Source organism: Sciurus carolinensis, chromosome 10 (genome assembly GCF_902686445.1).
Source record: "Sciurus carolinensis chromosome 10, mSciCar1.2, whole genome shotgun sequence".
In the NCBI taxonomy this organism is placed as follows: domain Eukaryota; kingdom Metazoa; phylum Chordata; class Mammalia; order Rodentia; family Sciuridae; genus Sciurus; species Sciurus carolinensis.
Window position 1 is genome coordinate 2406568 of NC_062222.1, and position 16597 is coordinate 2423164.

At 36.2% G+C, this 16597-nt stretch overlaps 1 protein-coding gene and 1 non-coding gene across 2 annotated transcripts in view; one reads left to right on the plus strand and one right to left on the minus strand.

The window, feature by feature from the left end:
• Bltp1 (bridge-like lipid transfer protein family member 1) overlaps positions 1–16597 on the plus strand; it is a 191499-nt gene that overhangs the window by 16396 nt on the left and 158506 nt on the right. Inside the window, 4 exon segments of the mRNA XM_047567624.1 lie at positions 412–541; positions 2958–3074; positions 5864–5942; positions 7215–7279. Of these exon segments, the coding sequence (XP_047423580.1) occupies positions 445–541; positions 2958–3074; positions 5864–5942; positions 7215–7279 (358 nt within the window). The 5' untranslated portion in view covers positions 412–444.
• Positions 15461–15539, minus strand: Trnaa-agc (transfer RNA alanine (anticodon AGC)). The gene has a single exon. It is a non-coding gene; the product is annotated as a tRNA-Ala (tRNA).

The following is a 16597-nucleotide window of genomic DNA, read 5'->3' on the forward strand; positions in this document are numbered from 1 at the left end:
TGCAATAGTGAATTACACAGAAATGATGGAAATTAAGAGGGATTTATCTAACTTATTATACAAATATAATTAGTAATTGGCAGCTTTTGGGACAAGACTGTACTTGTATATACTGCACATGATTAACATTTACTCCTCTCTTATTGTTAAGATAGATATTTCCTATTAGATTTAAGAATAATCATGTCCCTTAGTCTGCACTCATATTTAGAATGGTAAAATGAGGATGTTACAAATTTGATCAGTTGTCTTATATTTTAGATTGAAATGTAGACATTTTGTTTATTGTATTTTCACATTCTCATTATTTAAATAAATAAATTGATTTAATATTAAATTCACCTCCCCTTGATATGATTCTCTGGGAATTTAAAAAATTTGATTCTAAATTTAACCTTTGACCTCTTTTAGGTCTTTAGATGTTATTCTGGAAAAGCTTCAGTGATGGACCAAAGGAAAAATGACAGTATTGTCCCTAGTATCACTCAGTTAGAAGATTTTCTTACAGAACACAATTCCAATGTTGTTTGGCTCCTTGTTGGTAAGTAGAAGATATTTTCTTGTGCTTTATTGGTTTACATATGGTTTAAGAACTACTATATTTTAAGCAGTGGTTAACTGAAGTTGGGATACTACAACACCGTTTCTTTATTTTTAGTAAAAGATTTTGATCTGTCTGTGTTTCTTGAATATTTGCTCTGCAAACCTCTTTGGAAAGGCTTTCTCAGGTTCCTCCTTTTCAGGAAAGAGACATTGCACGTAGTTTCCTTTTCCTGTTTCAGATCACCTGTACTCAACACACACACACACACACACTTTCATTTGTTTAATTGTAAAAGTAATAAATCCTCATGACCAGTGTGGTTTTACTGTAGAGTAGCATGTTTTACTGTAGAGTAGCCTGTTTCATCTTTTAATATGTATTCTCACTCCTATGTATTTTGCAGTAGGCTCTGCTGTTTATACTTTTTGTTTGATATCCTAGAAGTTTTCTAGGTGTATGCAGATAGTTCAAAACAGCATATAATTAAATGGCAGGAGAGGAGAGGAAGGGGAATATGAGTGAATGATTATGAAGGAATGAGAGGAAGATATACAGAAATAATAGCAGGAAAGGGAGTGATTACCATAGGCTGTTATTGCCCAGGAAGTTTTCATTAAAGAGGGATATTTGATTTTAACTTTGGCTTAGGAATTGGAATGTAGAGAGGAAAATGGGAAGGGTGAGGTAGGCAAGTGAGGGTGGTGACCTTGTGTGTCCGAAGGCACAGACATGCTGCAGTAGTATGAAGGTAGGTTTTCTTTTCCTTAGACGTGTTGGGCAGTTAAGGCCTGCCGACCTTAAACTGCCCAGCTGTCTTTCTCTGAGGACAGCAGAAGGGCTGGCGTGGGGCTGTGGGCCAAGCTGCAGTATTTGTAGAAGGATATATAACACTTCATGGTGACTGCTACCATTTTCTATTTGACGCATTTGAATTCTTGTAAATTATTAAAGGGAATTAAAAGTGTAAAGTGAAATACCAAATATTAGTATGGAATAGAACTTCATAAAAGCAGTGTTGGAGGTTAGCTTCTGGTTTAAGTAAGGACAGAATTCTTCCATATTTCTTATCCATCCCCTTTGTATCACTGAGGATCTCTTTTTCTATTCTATACCACCTTTCTTTAAGGAGAAAACCATGATTGCAATAAACAGCAGCATTGAGTTATTATTTTTAATTCCTTGTGATCTACTAGGGGCCTTGTGATGTTGATGGCATGCTAGAGCAAACAGGCCACAGTGCCCAGGATGTGCAGTATGAAAAGCATATTTCTCAGCAGATGCCTTCTGTATTTATGAAGGGCCTGTAACAACCTGCCATGGAAACAGTGATTTACAGTAAAAATTTGTTCAAAATAACTTTAAACTTAAAACCCAATAGCATAGCATTAAAATAACTATAAGAGTTTTTAGGAATAATTTTTTGGGCAGATTATAGTAACCTGCTACAACAAAATTGTTACCCTGAGAATTGTTACATTTTTTTATGACTCCTGTGAATGCCTTTTCACATAATTTTTAAAAAGTTAAGAACTTCATGTTATATTGCTAAGAGGTTACACATGATAACCTTAAATTATTTTTTCCAGTTACAGAAAATAGTTACATAGTTTTATAAAGGACAAGTAAAGGAATATTGATTATCAAAACAAAATTCTTGTGCTTTGCTTTTTGTATATTAAAGTATATTTTTATATATCACGTATATTTTTGTATATTCATGAACTCTTTTTGGAAATACACATTTTATAGGTGACTAAACTTTTCATAAAAAACTAGTCAAATTTGAATATCATTTATTGTAACTTATTAGATGGTATCCATCAGAAGTAGTTTACTGTTACAGCAAAAATTACAGCAAAATATCTAGTATAAGGTGATCTGTTGATATATGTGCCTTTAGATGAAAATTCCAACTTTTCTGTTTTTTAAAGCAGAGAGTGCCGATTTAAAAAAACAGTGACTTGTCCCTGACCTAAAAAAAATAAATCTTCAGTTTTCTTTCTTTTTCAAGTGATTGTAGCCTGTTTTGGGAAATAACTTAGGAATAAAATTATGTGTGAGCATTTTGCTTAATAGAGGTGGCTGTTTTTCCAGATGTTAACACATATGGACTTTCTCTTTCCAGAACATCATTACATGTTTAGCAACTAAAACAGAGCAAAGCAATGAAAAAGTAAACAGGGAGGGGGAAAAAAAAAAAAGAAAGATATACTTGAACCTGGTTTAACTTATCTGTTTGGGAACTGTTTTTTTAGTTAATGGCTGAAAAGATCTCTAGAGGAAAGTTGAATAAGGTAGAATCAACCTCTAGTTTTAAAATTCCAGGTGCTAAATTTTAAGAGAATAGATTACTATATGGAAGTAAGTTTTACCATTTCTGTTGTTTTTGTTTTTGTTCTTTTCCTCCCAACAGCCACTATTTTGTCCTGTGGATGGATTATTTATCTCACATATTATAATTCTCGGAATGTTGGTCTTATTTTAACACTGGTTCTTAACAGATTGTACAAGCATGGCTATATCCATATTGGTAAGTTTGTCTAACACAATTTTTTTCTTCCACAGAAGATGTATATTATAAATTTTTATTTCATAAACACTTACCAGCTTAACCTTTTTTCATGAAGGCTAAAATAATCTAACTGGACTTCTCTCTCATGCAGCATTCCTAGAGTTGAACTACCATTTGGTTATTGTCTTTTACCCCATTCTTATTTTTTATAGTGCTTGAATAGCAACTTTTTAATTTTTCTTTAACTTATAAAAGATGCTCATTAAAAGTATTTTAAAAGTTTAGGAACTGGGGCTGTAGCTCAGTGGTAAAGTGCTTGCCTAGCACATGTGAGGCACTGGGTTCAATCCTTAGCACCACATAAAAATAAATAAATAAAAGTATTATGTTCCATCTACAACTGAAAAAAATAAAAGTTTAGATATATATACAACACAGAGCCAGGTGTGTGGTACATACCCAATCCCAGCAATGCCAGAGGCTGAGGCAGTAGGATTGGTAGTTTGAGGTCAGCCTGGGCAATTTAACAAGATCCTATCTCAAAATAAAATACAAATAGGGCTGAGGGTACTTGCCTAGCATGCTCAAGGGCCCTGGGTTCAATCCTTAGTACCATAGAATTTCTTAGAGAAGTCTACCTTCCAGAGAAAATTTTGGATGTTCAATGTTGTTATTTTTTAAAAAAGTAACTCATACTTTAAAAATACATATAAGTTGAGATCATCCTGTGTATTTCATTTTGTGCCCTGCTTTATTAGCTTAATTTCTGACCACCTAGTGATAGAAAGTTTGTGGGTAGATAGGAGAATGTATTAGGAAAAGTGGAAAAATGGGCGGAGGGCTGACTGGATAGGGCCATTCTTACCTTACTTATATTTGAATACTTCTCAGTAGAAATAAGTAAAACTCCTTTCAAACGTAAGTCATCTTTCATTAATTTGGTTCCTGCAATGATGGAAATTGATGGATGGTGAATTATTTACTGCTTTGGTTTTAATGACTGAGTACATATATTTAAGGGAATTAGCCACATAAAGTACCTACTTAAACCAATTTCCTCATGTGGTGGTTAGTTGCTCAGTTAATTGTAATGATACGTGTGACATTTTTTGTTAAAATGGTCAAAGAATAATGGAAGTCAAAACTTAGGAATTAGGGCTGGGACTGTAGCTCAGTGGTAGAATGCCTAGCATGTGGGAAGCACTGGATTCGATCCTCAGCACCACATAAAAATAAATAAAATAGAGGTATCATGTCCATCTACAACAAAAAATATTAAAAAAATAAAACAGACTTAGGAATTAGACCAGAAACCCTGCAACTGCTGGAAGAAAATGTAGGCCTAATACTCCAATGTTGGCATAGGAAGTGACTTCCTTAACAGGACTCCTAAAGTGTAAGAAGTAAAATTAAAAAATCAGCAAGTGGAATGTCATCAAATTAAAAAACTTTTGCATAGCAAAGGGAATGAGCGTGAAGAGAGAGCCTACAGAATGGAGAAGATCTTTGCCACTTGCTCCTCGGGCAATTAATATTCAGAATATACAAAGAACTGAAAAAACTTAGCACCAAAAGCAAAACAGAGCAAAAAAACAAAAACATAACCCAGTCAATAAATGGGCAAAAGAATTAAACAGACATTTCTCAAAAGAAGAAATACAATTGGCCAACAAATATATGGAAAAAATGTTCAACATCTCTTGCTAGAGAGCAGTCGGGAATGCAAATCAAATTTACACTAAGATTTCATTTTACTCAGAATGTCAGAATGACAATTATCAAGAATATGAATAACAATAAATACTGGTGAGTTTGTGGGGGAAAGGTACACTTGCACTTTGCTGGTGGGCCTGCAAATTAGTTTAACTACTCTGGAAAGCAGTATGGAGATTCCTCAAAAAACTAGGAATGGAACCACCATATGATCCAGCTATCCCACTCCTCAGTATATATCCAAAAGATTTAAAATCAGTGTATTACAGTGATGCAGCCACATCAATGTTTATGGCAGCACAATTGATAATAGCCAAGCTATGTAGTCAATCTAGGTACTCTTCAACAGATGAATGGATAAAGAAAATGTGGTACACACACACACACACACACACACACACACACACTGTGGAGTACTATTCAGCCATAAAGAAGAATGGCATTATGGCATTTGCTGGTAAATGGATGGAACTGGAGACTATCATGCCAAGTGAAACAAGCCAGTTCCTAAAAGTCAAGGGTTGAATGTTTTCTCTAATATATAGAAGCTAATTCAAAATAAGGGGAGGAGGGAATTAAAAAAAGAAAACAAAAACAAAGGGGAAGAGGGAATTTCATCAAAAATAGAGGAAGGACCAGTAGAGTAGATGAAGGGGATTGAGGAGAAGAAAGAAGGGATAGGGAAAGGGAAGAGCAGTGGAATGAATCTGATGGAGATTTCTAATACGCATACATGGATGTGGCATGGTAGGTGCCATCATCGGGTGAGTCCACGGCACACTGACTAAAAAAGAAGAAAAAGTAAACTGTAAATAGGCTGAATTAATTGACTTGGGATTGGTGGATGGAGTGCGTGCTGGGGACTGACCTGGAGTAGGATGGGCTCCTTGCCTTTGTGAGGCTGTCAGGGTGTATCCTGGTCTTGTAAATAACTGATAATAATAGACAGTCTGCAGTTCTCTAAGGATGAGAGCAGAGTGTGAAGAGATTATTGGTTAATTTGTATGCTTAAGTAAGCTTTAGGTGCTTCATCATATATAAGAGTTACAATATAAAACAATTATATTAATTACTGTTACTTTCTCCTACAACAGGTTCCTTCTCTTTCTCTGTTCTTTCTGGAAAAGTCATGGTTCGTGAAATCTATTATATTACAGAAGACATGTCTATTAGGTAACAATTTAAAAAGTACTCAAACATGAAATATTGTAAAAATGTTCTGATTAAGGTGTTTATTTACTATGACTTGTTCAAGTCAGCCATAAAGTCATTTTCTTGAGTTGGGTATACTGGTGTGTGCCTGTAGTCCCAGCTGCTCAAAGGGCTGAGGCAGGAGGCTCATTTGAGCCCAGGAGATTGAGAGCAGCCTAGGCAACTAAGACCTCCATCTCAAAAATTCATACTTGGTGAATTGATCTTTTAAAATGTTTTTGTCAGTAGATTAATTTAGCTATATTTTATTTAGAGACAGGCTCTCCCTGAGTTGGTTAGGGCCTTACTAAGTTGCAGAGGCTGGCTTTGAACTCACTGTCCTGCCTCAACCTCTGGAGCTGCTGGGATTATAGGCTTGCGCCACCACACCCAGCTACCTCACCGTTTCTGGTGTAGATTCTTGGTGGTTATTTGTAATATAAAGTCCAGGGCATTGATCATCCATTATCAACATTCATCATCAACATCTCATCCACTTTTAGCTCCTTTTTAGAGATAAGCTTATAGAATTATTTAGTATTTGTTAGCAACTCTGAAGAAATACAAATCAGAATGTAAGAGGAAATTATGATGTTTGCAGTCTCCTCTTCTATAAGCCTTGAAGAAAAGCTTGCATCCTTTTTGTTTCTCTTAATATTTGTTACTTAGAAATTCAAAATTTGGCGTTAGTTGAGAGGTGCTAGGATTTGGCAACACTCTTGCCTCACGTAAAGCTGTAGGAAGCAACTTCTGTGCTATTCTAAAATATTTCCAAATCAGAAGTAAAAAAGAATATGAGTAAATACAAGATGACAGATCACTTATAGAAATGAAGAAGTATCTTTTTAAAAGTTTCCCCTTAGTGTGCTAATCTAATATCCCCTTTTAAAGTTTGACTTATCTATTTAATTTTTATATTTAAAAAATATTATTTAAAATAAAATTATTTGTTAGCACATTTTTCTGTTACGTATAACGTACAGCACAGCATTACCCAATTAGAACAATCTAATATTACAAAACACATACATGATAAATATATATAAGTTTTGCCAATTAAGAATTTTCAAAAGAATTCCTTCCTTTTTTAAATGGAAAGCTATAAAATACTTTGTAGCTCTTAGTTCTGAAAAAAGATGTATATTTATGTATATTAGTGCCCTTTTGAGAATTTTGTTTTTTGTTTGTTTTCAGTTGCCTACCTAATTAAGAAATTAGTTAAGTAAATTGTTCTTATTTTTGTCATGTGCTTAGAATTCAAGATGGATTTATCATTTTTCGGTGGTGGAAAATGTATAACCCAAAGCAGAAACAACATGGTAAGTTTCATTTCTTTCCTGTTTAAAATCTTTAATCATAGCAAAATTTCATTTACAGATATTTTAATGTTCCACTTCTTGATGTGAATGTTTTTAAGAGCTGCAGTGTTCTTAGAACTCAGTTTTACCTCTGCTTGGTTGAAAATCTGTAGCTTTCTTGCTGCCTGCTTAAGTCCAGTCACTTGTTCATGCAGTGTTACCCTCCGCCCATGTTTCTCTCTGTGGACCTAATGCGCCTGGTAGTTGGCACTGCTTCTCTGCACTCTGTTCTTTCCAGCACGCTGCGTCTCCTCAGCTCCTGTGGCTCACTCTACCCACCTTTGTTCTTTCCAGCACGCTGCGTCTCCTCAGCTCCTGTGGCTCACTCTACCCACCTTTCCCCCGCCCCTGGCTCCGACTCCTCAGTGAGGGTCGGGTGAAGAGAAGGCCCCAGGCTGCCTTCTGGGTTTGCTCTTGCCCTCAGAGCCTTGCCTTTGCTGTCTCAGAGTTTGCTTCCAAATCATCTTTCATGTTTCTGGAAGAGCTTCTGTCTTTGCCCCAAGCCTCTTCTGAACATTAACTGTATGAGTGGCTTCAAGGAGAGTAGGCCCTGTCTTTATTTTCTAGAATTGTGCTTTTCAGGCTTTTGAACTCAGAAACCTTTTTATTTATCTAAATTACTGAGGATTCTAAAGCCCTTATTTGAGTTCTATTTATATTTATTGCATTAGAAATTAAGCTGATAATTTTAGAAATATTTTTCAATTCATTAAGAATATCGATAATCCATTATGTATGAAAAATAATTTCCAAAGCAAAAAAAAAAAATAGTGAAAATAATAGCATTGTTTTACATTTTTCAAATCTTTCTCCTAGCTTGAACTCAGGGCCCTCATGTATGCTAGGCAAGCACTCTACCACTGAGCTACCTCCTCAGCCAGTTTTTAAATGTTTAAATGTTGAAACAGGATCTTACTAAGTTGCTGAGGCTGGCATTGAACTATGATTCTCCTGCCTCAGCCTCCCAAGTAGCTGGGATTATAGGCTGGCACATGTCTCTCTAATGTTCAACTGAATAAAAGATAGCTGAAATCTTACTTCTGCTTCTGTATTCATTCTGTTGAAGTGCCATCTGTCCTATACCCTTTGAAAAACTCTACACTCCACTCGTGGGAGACTTGTGAAATAGTCAAATATCTTAATAATATTATGGATATAGTTTAGACATTTTGGACCCCTGGAAGGGGTCTTGGGATTCACGAAAGGTCTCATACTTTTGAGAACTACCATTCTTGAAAATTGTAGGTGGACCTAGTAGCATAGGGTCTGAAAAGGATGGATCCCCCTGCCTTTGTTAGTTACAGGATCATCTGTGTTCTGGCACCTACTCATATTGAGATTCTGAGTACATTTTTTCCTCCCTGTGGTTCTAAGGTTCAAATCCAGGGCCTCATGCATTCTAGGCAGGTGCTTTACCATGGAACTCTGCCTCCATGTTAGATTCTCCATGTAATTTTGGATCTTTCCAATTAAATATTGATTTGTTTTTGTTTTTTGGCAGGCTCACCTAGGCATTTTACCATTGTGTATAACTTTACTTCTACAATAAAGTAGGTTTAAAATTGTAAAAGTTTATGAACTTATCACAGGTTTGAGCCAGGCTAAATTCCTTTAGATGTCACCATCATGTCACTGTTTGTCATTACTTTGTCATTACTCCCTTCCCCATGTGACTCTGGCACTCCTTCATATTGTATATCATACGCTCTTTCTTGATGAGGCTGGCATGAAGGGGTCTGAAGAATTAATGAAATCATAGTGATTAGAAATTAAAATAATGGGCAGACTTCAATGGGAAAAGTATTTTAACAGCTGAAGTTGTTCATTAGGTAAGTTTGACTTAAGTTTTATCCTATGGAAAAATATTGGAGGGCATTTGAAGTGGCCTTTTGCAGTTTTTCATCTGTCATTTAGAATGGCTGTGTAATTAGTAGTCTTTAGACTGTGATTTGAGAATATCCATTGTTAATGCAGCATTTTAATCACGTCTTCACAAATGACAAACATTCTCAGAGAAAAAAATTGGTTTTTTTTGTCAATATGTTAGTATACTAGGAATCTTAAGTTTTGCCTTTTTATAAATACAAATGCATTCTGAATTTTGACTCATTTTTCTACATGTATACACGTAAATTTTGTAGAGTAAATATTCTTGATTGTTTTTGTATTTTATTTGGCTATAAGCCATAAAGGTAGCATTTAAGTAAAGGTGTGCCACAGACTTGCTTATAATGGATAGATGATTAGAAGTCTTTCCTGGGAGCCGTGTCCTTTTGATTCAGTTCCAGCCGTTGACATTCACTTGATTGTGAACTGACCCAGTATGTCTGCCTCTGGTTCAGTTTGTGAAGTCTGTCTAGTTTGTTCCTTAGAGATGGGTTTACTCTAGGAATGTATTTTTCCATGCATATCATGCTTCCATTAATCTTGCAGTCTATTCATTATATAATTTGCTACTTTGACTTAAACTTGTTTTTATGTTTAGTTAACATAAGCTATATTGTTAAGATTACAGTGGAGCTGAACAATCCTCTTTGTTTATATAACTGCTTTATGATTTTAAAAGAAAAATGTAACTTCTCGTATATTAGAAATTTCATGTTAAATTATTTTCAGTGTTCATGTGAACAGATATGGCTGTAGAGGGATGGGTAAGTTGGGAAGTAGAGGAAGAGGCCTGTCTCTTACCCTGTGCTGTTTATCCCAGGATTCCAAAGAACACAGTTTTGAAACAGTTGATTTTAAAGTCCCTTGTTAATTTGGAAATTAGCCAATGCTTGCAAAACCCCTTGTTTTGCAGATTAAGAAACTGAAATTCCTGTGATTGTAAATTGTAGCACTAGACTAAAAACCTTGGTTTGCTCACTTTGATTCCAGTTCTTCTTATATTACTAAATGTGTGTGTGTGTGTGTGTGTGTGTGTGTGTGTGTGTTGTGGTGCTGTAGATCCTGTTACACACCAACCATAAAACCTTCTTGCTAATAAGGTCTAAATAGGTTTGGAAATTCTCATCATAAACACTGATTATAGTGTATGGGAGGAATGAAGACATTCATATTATCCAGAGGCCACTGAAAGTTTTAAGGTTAAGCTTAATGTGATTGCTATAGGGTTTTCATAGATAGGAGGACTACAATCTTTTTCTTTTTTATGTTTTTTGGTGGTGCTAGGCATTGAATCCAGGGCCATTCTGCTGGAAAGGGGTTCTTTTTCATATCCCAGCCCTGAGAACTACACTCTTAAATGATTTATAAATATTTTTTAAAAATGTAGTTAACTTTATTTCATTATGAAGTGTTAACATCTTCTTAAGGGGGATTGTTCTTTGCCAGAATATGCAGATGAAGTCAAGAGGACACGGACACAAACCCAAATACATACAATTTTCTCATACTAGACAAAGGGGCCAAAAATATGCAATGGAGAAAAGATAGCCTCTTCAATAAATGGTGCTGGGAGAATTGGAAATCCATATGCAACAGAATGAAACTAAACCCATATCTCTCACCGTGCACGAAACTAAACTCAAAATGGATTAAGGACCTTGGAATCAGACCAGAGACCCTGCAGATTATAGAAGAAAAAGTAGGTCCAGATCTTCAACATGTCGGCTTAGGACCAGACTTCCTCAACAGGACTCCCATAGCACAAGAAATAAAAGCAAGAATCAATAACTGGGATAGATTCAAACTAAATAGCTTTCTCTCAGCAAAGGAAACTATCAGCAATGCGAAGAAAGAGCCTACAGAGTGGGAGAAAATCTTTTCCAATCATACTTCAGATAGAGCACTAATCTCCAGAATCTATAAAAACTCTACACCAAGAATGCAAATAATCCAATCGACAAATGGGCTAAGGAAATGAATAGACACTTCACAGAAGAAGATCTACAAGCAATCAACAAACATATGGAAAAAATGTTCAACATCTCTAGTAATAAGAGAAATGCAAATCAAAACTACCCTAAGATTCCATCTCACCCCAATTAGAATGGCGATTATCAGGAATACAAGCAATAACAGGTGTTGGCGAGGATGTGGGGAGAAAGGTACACTCATACATTGCTGGTGGGGTTGCAAATTAGTGCAGCCACTCTGGAAAGCAGTGTGGAGATTCCTTAGAAAACTTGGAATGGAACCACCATTTGACCCAGCTATCCCACTCCTTGGCCTATACCCAAAGGACTTAAAATCAGCATACTACACAGCCACATCAATGTTCATAGCTGCTCAATTCACAATAGCCAGATTGTGGAACCAACCTAGATGTCCTTCAATTGATGAATGGATAAAGAAACTGTGGTATATATATACAATGGAATATTACTCAGCCATAAAGAATGATAAAATTATGGCATTTGCAGGCAAATGGATGAAATTGGAGAATATCATGCTAAGTGAGATAAGCCAATCTCAAAAAACCAAAGGACGAATGATCTTGCTAATAAGTGGATGATGACACATAATGGGGGGTGGGAGGGGTTAGTGGTTAGGTTAGAGTTAGGGTTAGGGAGGGGGGCAAGAATGGAGGAAGACTATATAGAGGGAAAAGAAGGGTGGGAGGGGTGGGGGGAAGGGAAAAAATAACAGAATGAATCAAACACCATTACCCTATGTAAATTTATGATTACATAAATGGTATGTATGCCTTTACGCCATGTACAAACAGAAACAACATGTATCCCATTTGTTTACAATAAAAAAGAAGAGTAATTGAAGTCCTTTATGAAGAGGTAATTTTTGACACAAATAATAGATTTTTTTTGCATTCATTTTAGTGATGATTCTCTTATGCTGAGGGAAGAATTAAAAAAAAACAGGAATGAGGATGTGGGTGCTGCTCAGATCTGTTTGGAGTGGATGCCTATGAACAACCCTAATTAAAGGAGAGTGGAGTGTGAGTGTGGAGTGAGGAACATTACTGAACATGGTCTTCAAAGTTTTCCAGCTTTGGTGTGAACCACTTCGAGTTGTCACACAAGGTCGTGGCTTGATGAGTGCTGATTCTGCCCATTCGCCAGGGGGCAGGGTGGGAGGTAGGAAGCTGTAGTGACGCCCCATGCCTAGCAGCATAATGGTGCTGGCTGTGAGAAGGTCCGCACTAGACAGACATGCACAGTAGGTCGCGCAGGTGCAGTGGCTGGTTTGACCTGTGTCTTAGGAATCGGCACGTAATTCATTTTGGTGCTGACGGATTAATAGAGAATGATTTGGAGGGTGTGTTTGGGAGGAAAGTTTTGGGGAAGGCAGATGCCACGGAACTCAGCTCCTTTCGAAAGTCATAGTAAAATGTAGTCACTATTTCCAATTCACACACTTCAGGTTAGTTCTAAGAGCTTAATTATCGCCCTTCTTGCCTGGCTGTTGGCCTTTCTTTCAGTGTCTTGAATTCTTTTTGTTACTCTTTTAATGTTAGCTCAGTTTTGAATCTTTCTGTTCCCTCTGCTTTTGTCCATACTTCAGAGCAGAAATGTTGTAAGTTTTGAACATTTTTATGTGTTTTAAGGATATTTAAATTGCTTTTATTTGATTGTTATTTTTTTTGTATACTGACGGTTTTCAGTAGAAAAAGACTCCACACCTCTGTTCTACAGTGATGTTAGCTGTTCATGTCTCCATGGGTTGTCCCTCGAGTGGTTGCTGACTGCTTGTCATAGTCTTCCCCACGTTGTGACATTGAACTGTGTATACATGCAGGGCAGCAGAGCTGTGATGAAGACAGCAAAGAAGTTTCTCCTTTTAGTTTGTCTTTAGTGTACATTGACAAGTTATAGTTGTATATATTTATAGGGTACAAAACGACCTTATGATCTTTGAATACACTGTGGAATGAAAAATTAGTCTAATTCACTTATCACCTTAAACATTTAATATTCTGTGGTGAGAATATTTGAAATTTATTGATAGCAATCCTGAAATGTCCATTGCTCAGTGTGTGACCGTCCTCACCACACCATGCAATTTATCTTAAAAGACAAGGTTATTCCTTCTGTGTAACTGAGACTCGGTACTCTTGGTCATCTTGCACCTGCCTCCAGTGCCCAGTCTCTGGTAACCACCATTCTGCTTTCTACTTAATTTGAGTTCTTTTGAGTTCTTTGTTTTAGGTGTCACATAGAAACAGTGTTTGCTCCTCTCTTGGCTTATTCACTTGGCACAGTCTCCACCTCCACGCTTTCTGTCACAAAGGACAGAAAGTCTCCTTTTTTTAAGACCAGCTAGTATTCCATTGTGTGTGTGTGTGTGTTCCACACTTTCTTCACCCATTCACTGCTTGGTAGGTCATCAGGTCAGTGCTCAGTGAGTAGTGGTGCAGTGAGTGTTGGAGTACAGATATCTCTTCGATGTACTAATTTCAGGTATTTTGGAATTACTGGACCATGTGGTGATTCTGTTTTTACTTTTTGAGGAATCCTCTGTACATCTTCTCAGGTGGCTGCGCTCATTTTTATCCGCCCAGTGGGGTACAAGATTTCCCTTGCGCCACATCCTTGCCAGCAGTGGTCTTCTTTTTCTTTTGACAATAGCTGTTCTAACTGGTAGGAGGCGACATCTCTTGTAGTTTTCATTTGTGCTTCCCTGATGGCTCCTGATGTTGAGCATTTTGTCTTGTATCTATGAGCCAGTCATATCCTTTGAGAATTGTCTGCTTAGGTTCTTTACTCATTGCTTTATGAGATTGCTTTCTTAATACAGAGCAGTAAAAATCACTTCACCATAAGTGGATGAGTTTGTTTCTGGACCATCTCTCTGTTCTGTCGGTCTCTTGTTGCCAGTACCATGCCATTGCACATACTATTACTTCTAGCGTAGTTTGAAACCGCATAGTTGGATGTCTCCTGACTTGTTCTTTTTGTTCATAATTTCCTTGGCAATTTGGTTTTTTTATGGTTCCATGTGAACTTTAGGATCATTTTTCCCATGTTTGTGAAAACTAATGTTTAGAATTTTGATAGGAATTCATTGACTCTGTAGATCTTTTTGAACAGTAAGGAGATTTTAACAGTATTCTTCTAATTTATAAACATGGAGTATCTTCCCACTTATTTGTTGTCTTTAACTTTTTTCATTGGTGTTTCATAGCTGTCATTGTACAAGTGGCTCATCTCTGGTTAAATTTAGTCTTAAGTGTTCAGTTTTAAGCTATTGTAAATGAGATTGTTCTTTTGAATGTTTCTTATTAGCAGAGAAATGCTTCTGATTTTTGTATATTGATTTTGTATCTTGGAACTTTACTGTATTTATCAGTTCTAACATTGTTTTGGTGGAATCTTGATTTTTTTTAAAATTTAATTTCTAAGTCATTTCATCAGCAAACATCATTTTCTTTCTCTTTCCTTATTTCTATGGCAAGGACTTCCAGTACTTGTTGAATAGCAATGGTTGGAGTGGTATCCTTGTCTTGTGTATTTTAGAGGAAGGGGTTTGTTTTTCACTGTTGAGTTAATGTTAGCTCTGGGCTTATTATATATTTCATTTGGTTCTTGAGGAAATTCTGTTATAAAGGATAATATTCTTATCAACAAGCTGTCAGAAGTAAAGACATAATGCCAAATAGTAATGCAGGAATGAGCAATTCAATCTAAGTACATTATTAATCTTGCATAATTCAGGAACAGAATTTAGAAAAAAATACATAGAGGAATGAACAGGCTGCAAACTAAACTTTTAATGATAGCTGGACAATGTTAGTGTGTACATAATTATATTAACATAATGGTGGACTGTACTTATTATAGTCTAGATATTATTTCTTACTGCTTAAGGGCAGATCCATGTGCTTTGGTGATTCACCAAGCAATACTTAGAGATCATTTCTTAGTGGAAAATCTAGTATAGTTGTTGGAACTGATGACCACCCAGCCTTTTTATGAGATGGGTGGGGCCAGGGTTTTCATTATGAAGTTTCAGAATTGCTCCATTAGAAGAAAAGTGTAATATTCAACTACCCCAATTCTATGCCATAAAGTTTGTTTGGAAAAATTTTAGGGAGTCATTTAGATTTGTAGATTGTTCTGAATAGCTCTAAAAACAAACAAACAAACAAAAACCAATATATCTAATTTCTTTATCATAAAATTTGTTATGCAGTGTTCCCTAAGTTATGAAATTAAATAGTTGTGCATCTTTCTTTCTTTTTTTTGGTGGTACTGGGGATTGAACCCTGGACCTTTCGCATGCTAGGCAAACACTCTACCAACTGAGCCACATACCCAGCACCTGCATCTTTCTTAATAAGAAGGAATTCTTACATTAAGATGTGAAAGAGTAGCTGGCTGGGTACAATGGTGTGTATCTGTGATCCCACTTGGGAGGCTGATGCAGGAGGATCACAAGTTTGAGGCCAGCTTCAGCAACTTAGCAAGGCCCTATCTCAAATAAAATGAAAGATCTGAGGGGTAGCTCAGTGGTAGAGTGCCCGTGCTCAAGCCTATGTACGAAAAACAAACAAAAATAAACAGTGACAAAAACAAAAAGGTGAAAGGATGCTTCTTTCTCTTATTTTATTGTTTAGAAGTTTTGACTAATGTGATCTAATAATAAATTTGTTGCATCTAAATCGTATTTGTTAAATAAATTAAATAAGTAAAGACCCAAGAGTTTTTCAAAGGTCAGTGGACTGTCGTCCTCGGGCCGAGTCAGTTCTCAGCACCACAAGGCTTTGGCAGCACTTCTGCACCTTGGCTTTTGCTTTCTTACTACAAGCAGCCTGTGTCCCTATGACATGATTAAATAACTCTCTTTTTTCTTTGGAAAACAAGACACTTCATTGAGTTATTTGCACTGGAGAGTTGTGTGATTCTGTACCATTGGTATGTTTTCTTCCTAAATGGAACTGTATGAGTCAAGACTTTATGTGTATAGCCTTTAGTATTTGGGAATTTTATTACCAGATGTTTTTGGGGGGCCCTTTATGTGAATGCCACCATGTTTCATCGTAAGAAATATGGGAAGATTTTTGTTTTCAAGGCTAGAATGATCATAATGTAGGACTGAGATTTCAAAGAGGTAATTGTATCTTTCTTATAAAGTTTTCACTTTGACTCCCAATATCATGAGAATGAATGAAACCTAAAAATTGTTTTCCAAATTCCCTGGAGAGGGTTATATCGGTGGAAATCTAGCGTCACAAGAATTTAATGATTTAAACAGCACATTTCATCTTTGAAGAACCATCAGTTTGGCATAGCATATAAAAAAACAAATGGAATCTTTTGATAAATTTGTTTTTAAGAATTAATCATGTTAATTTTTACTTTGAGGTAGTTATTATATACA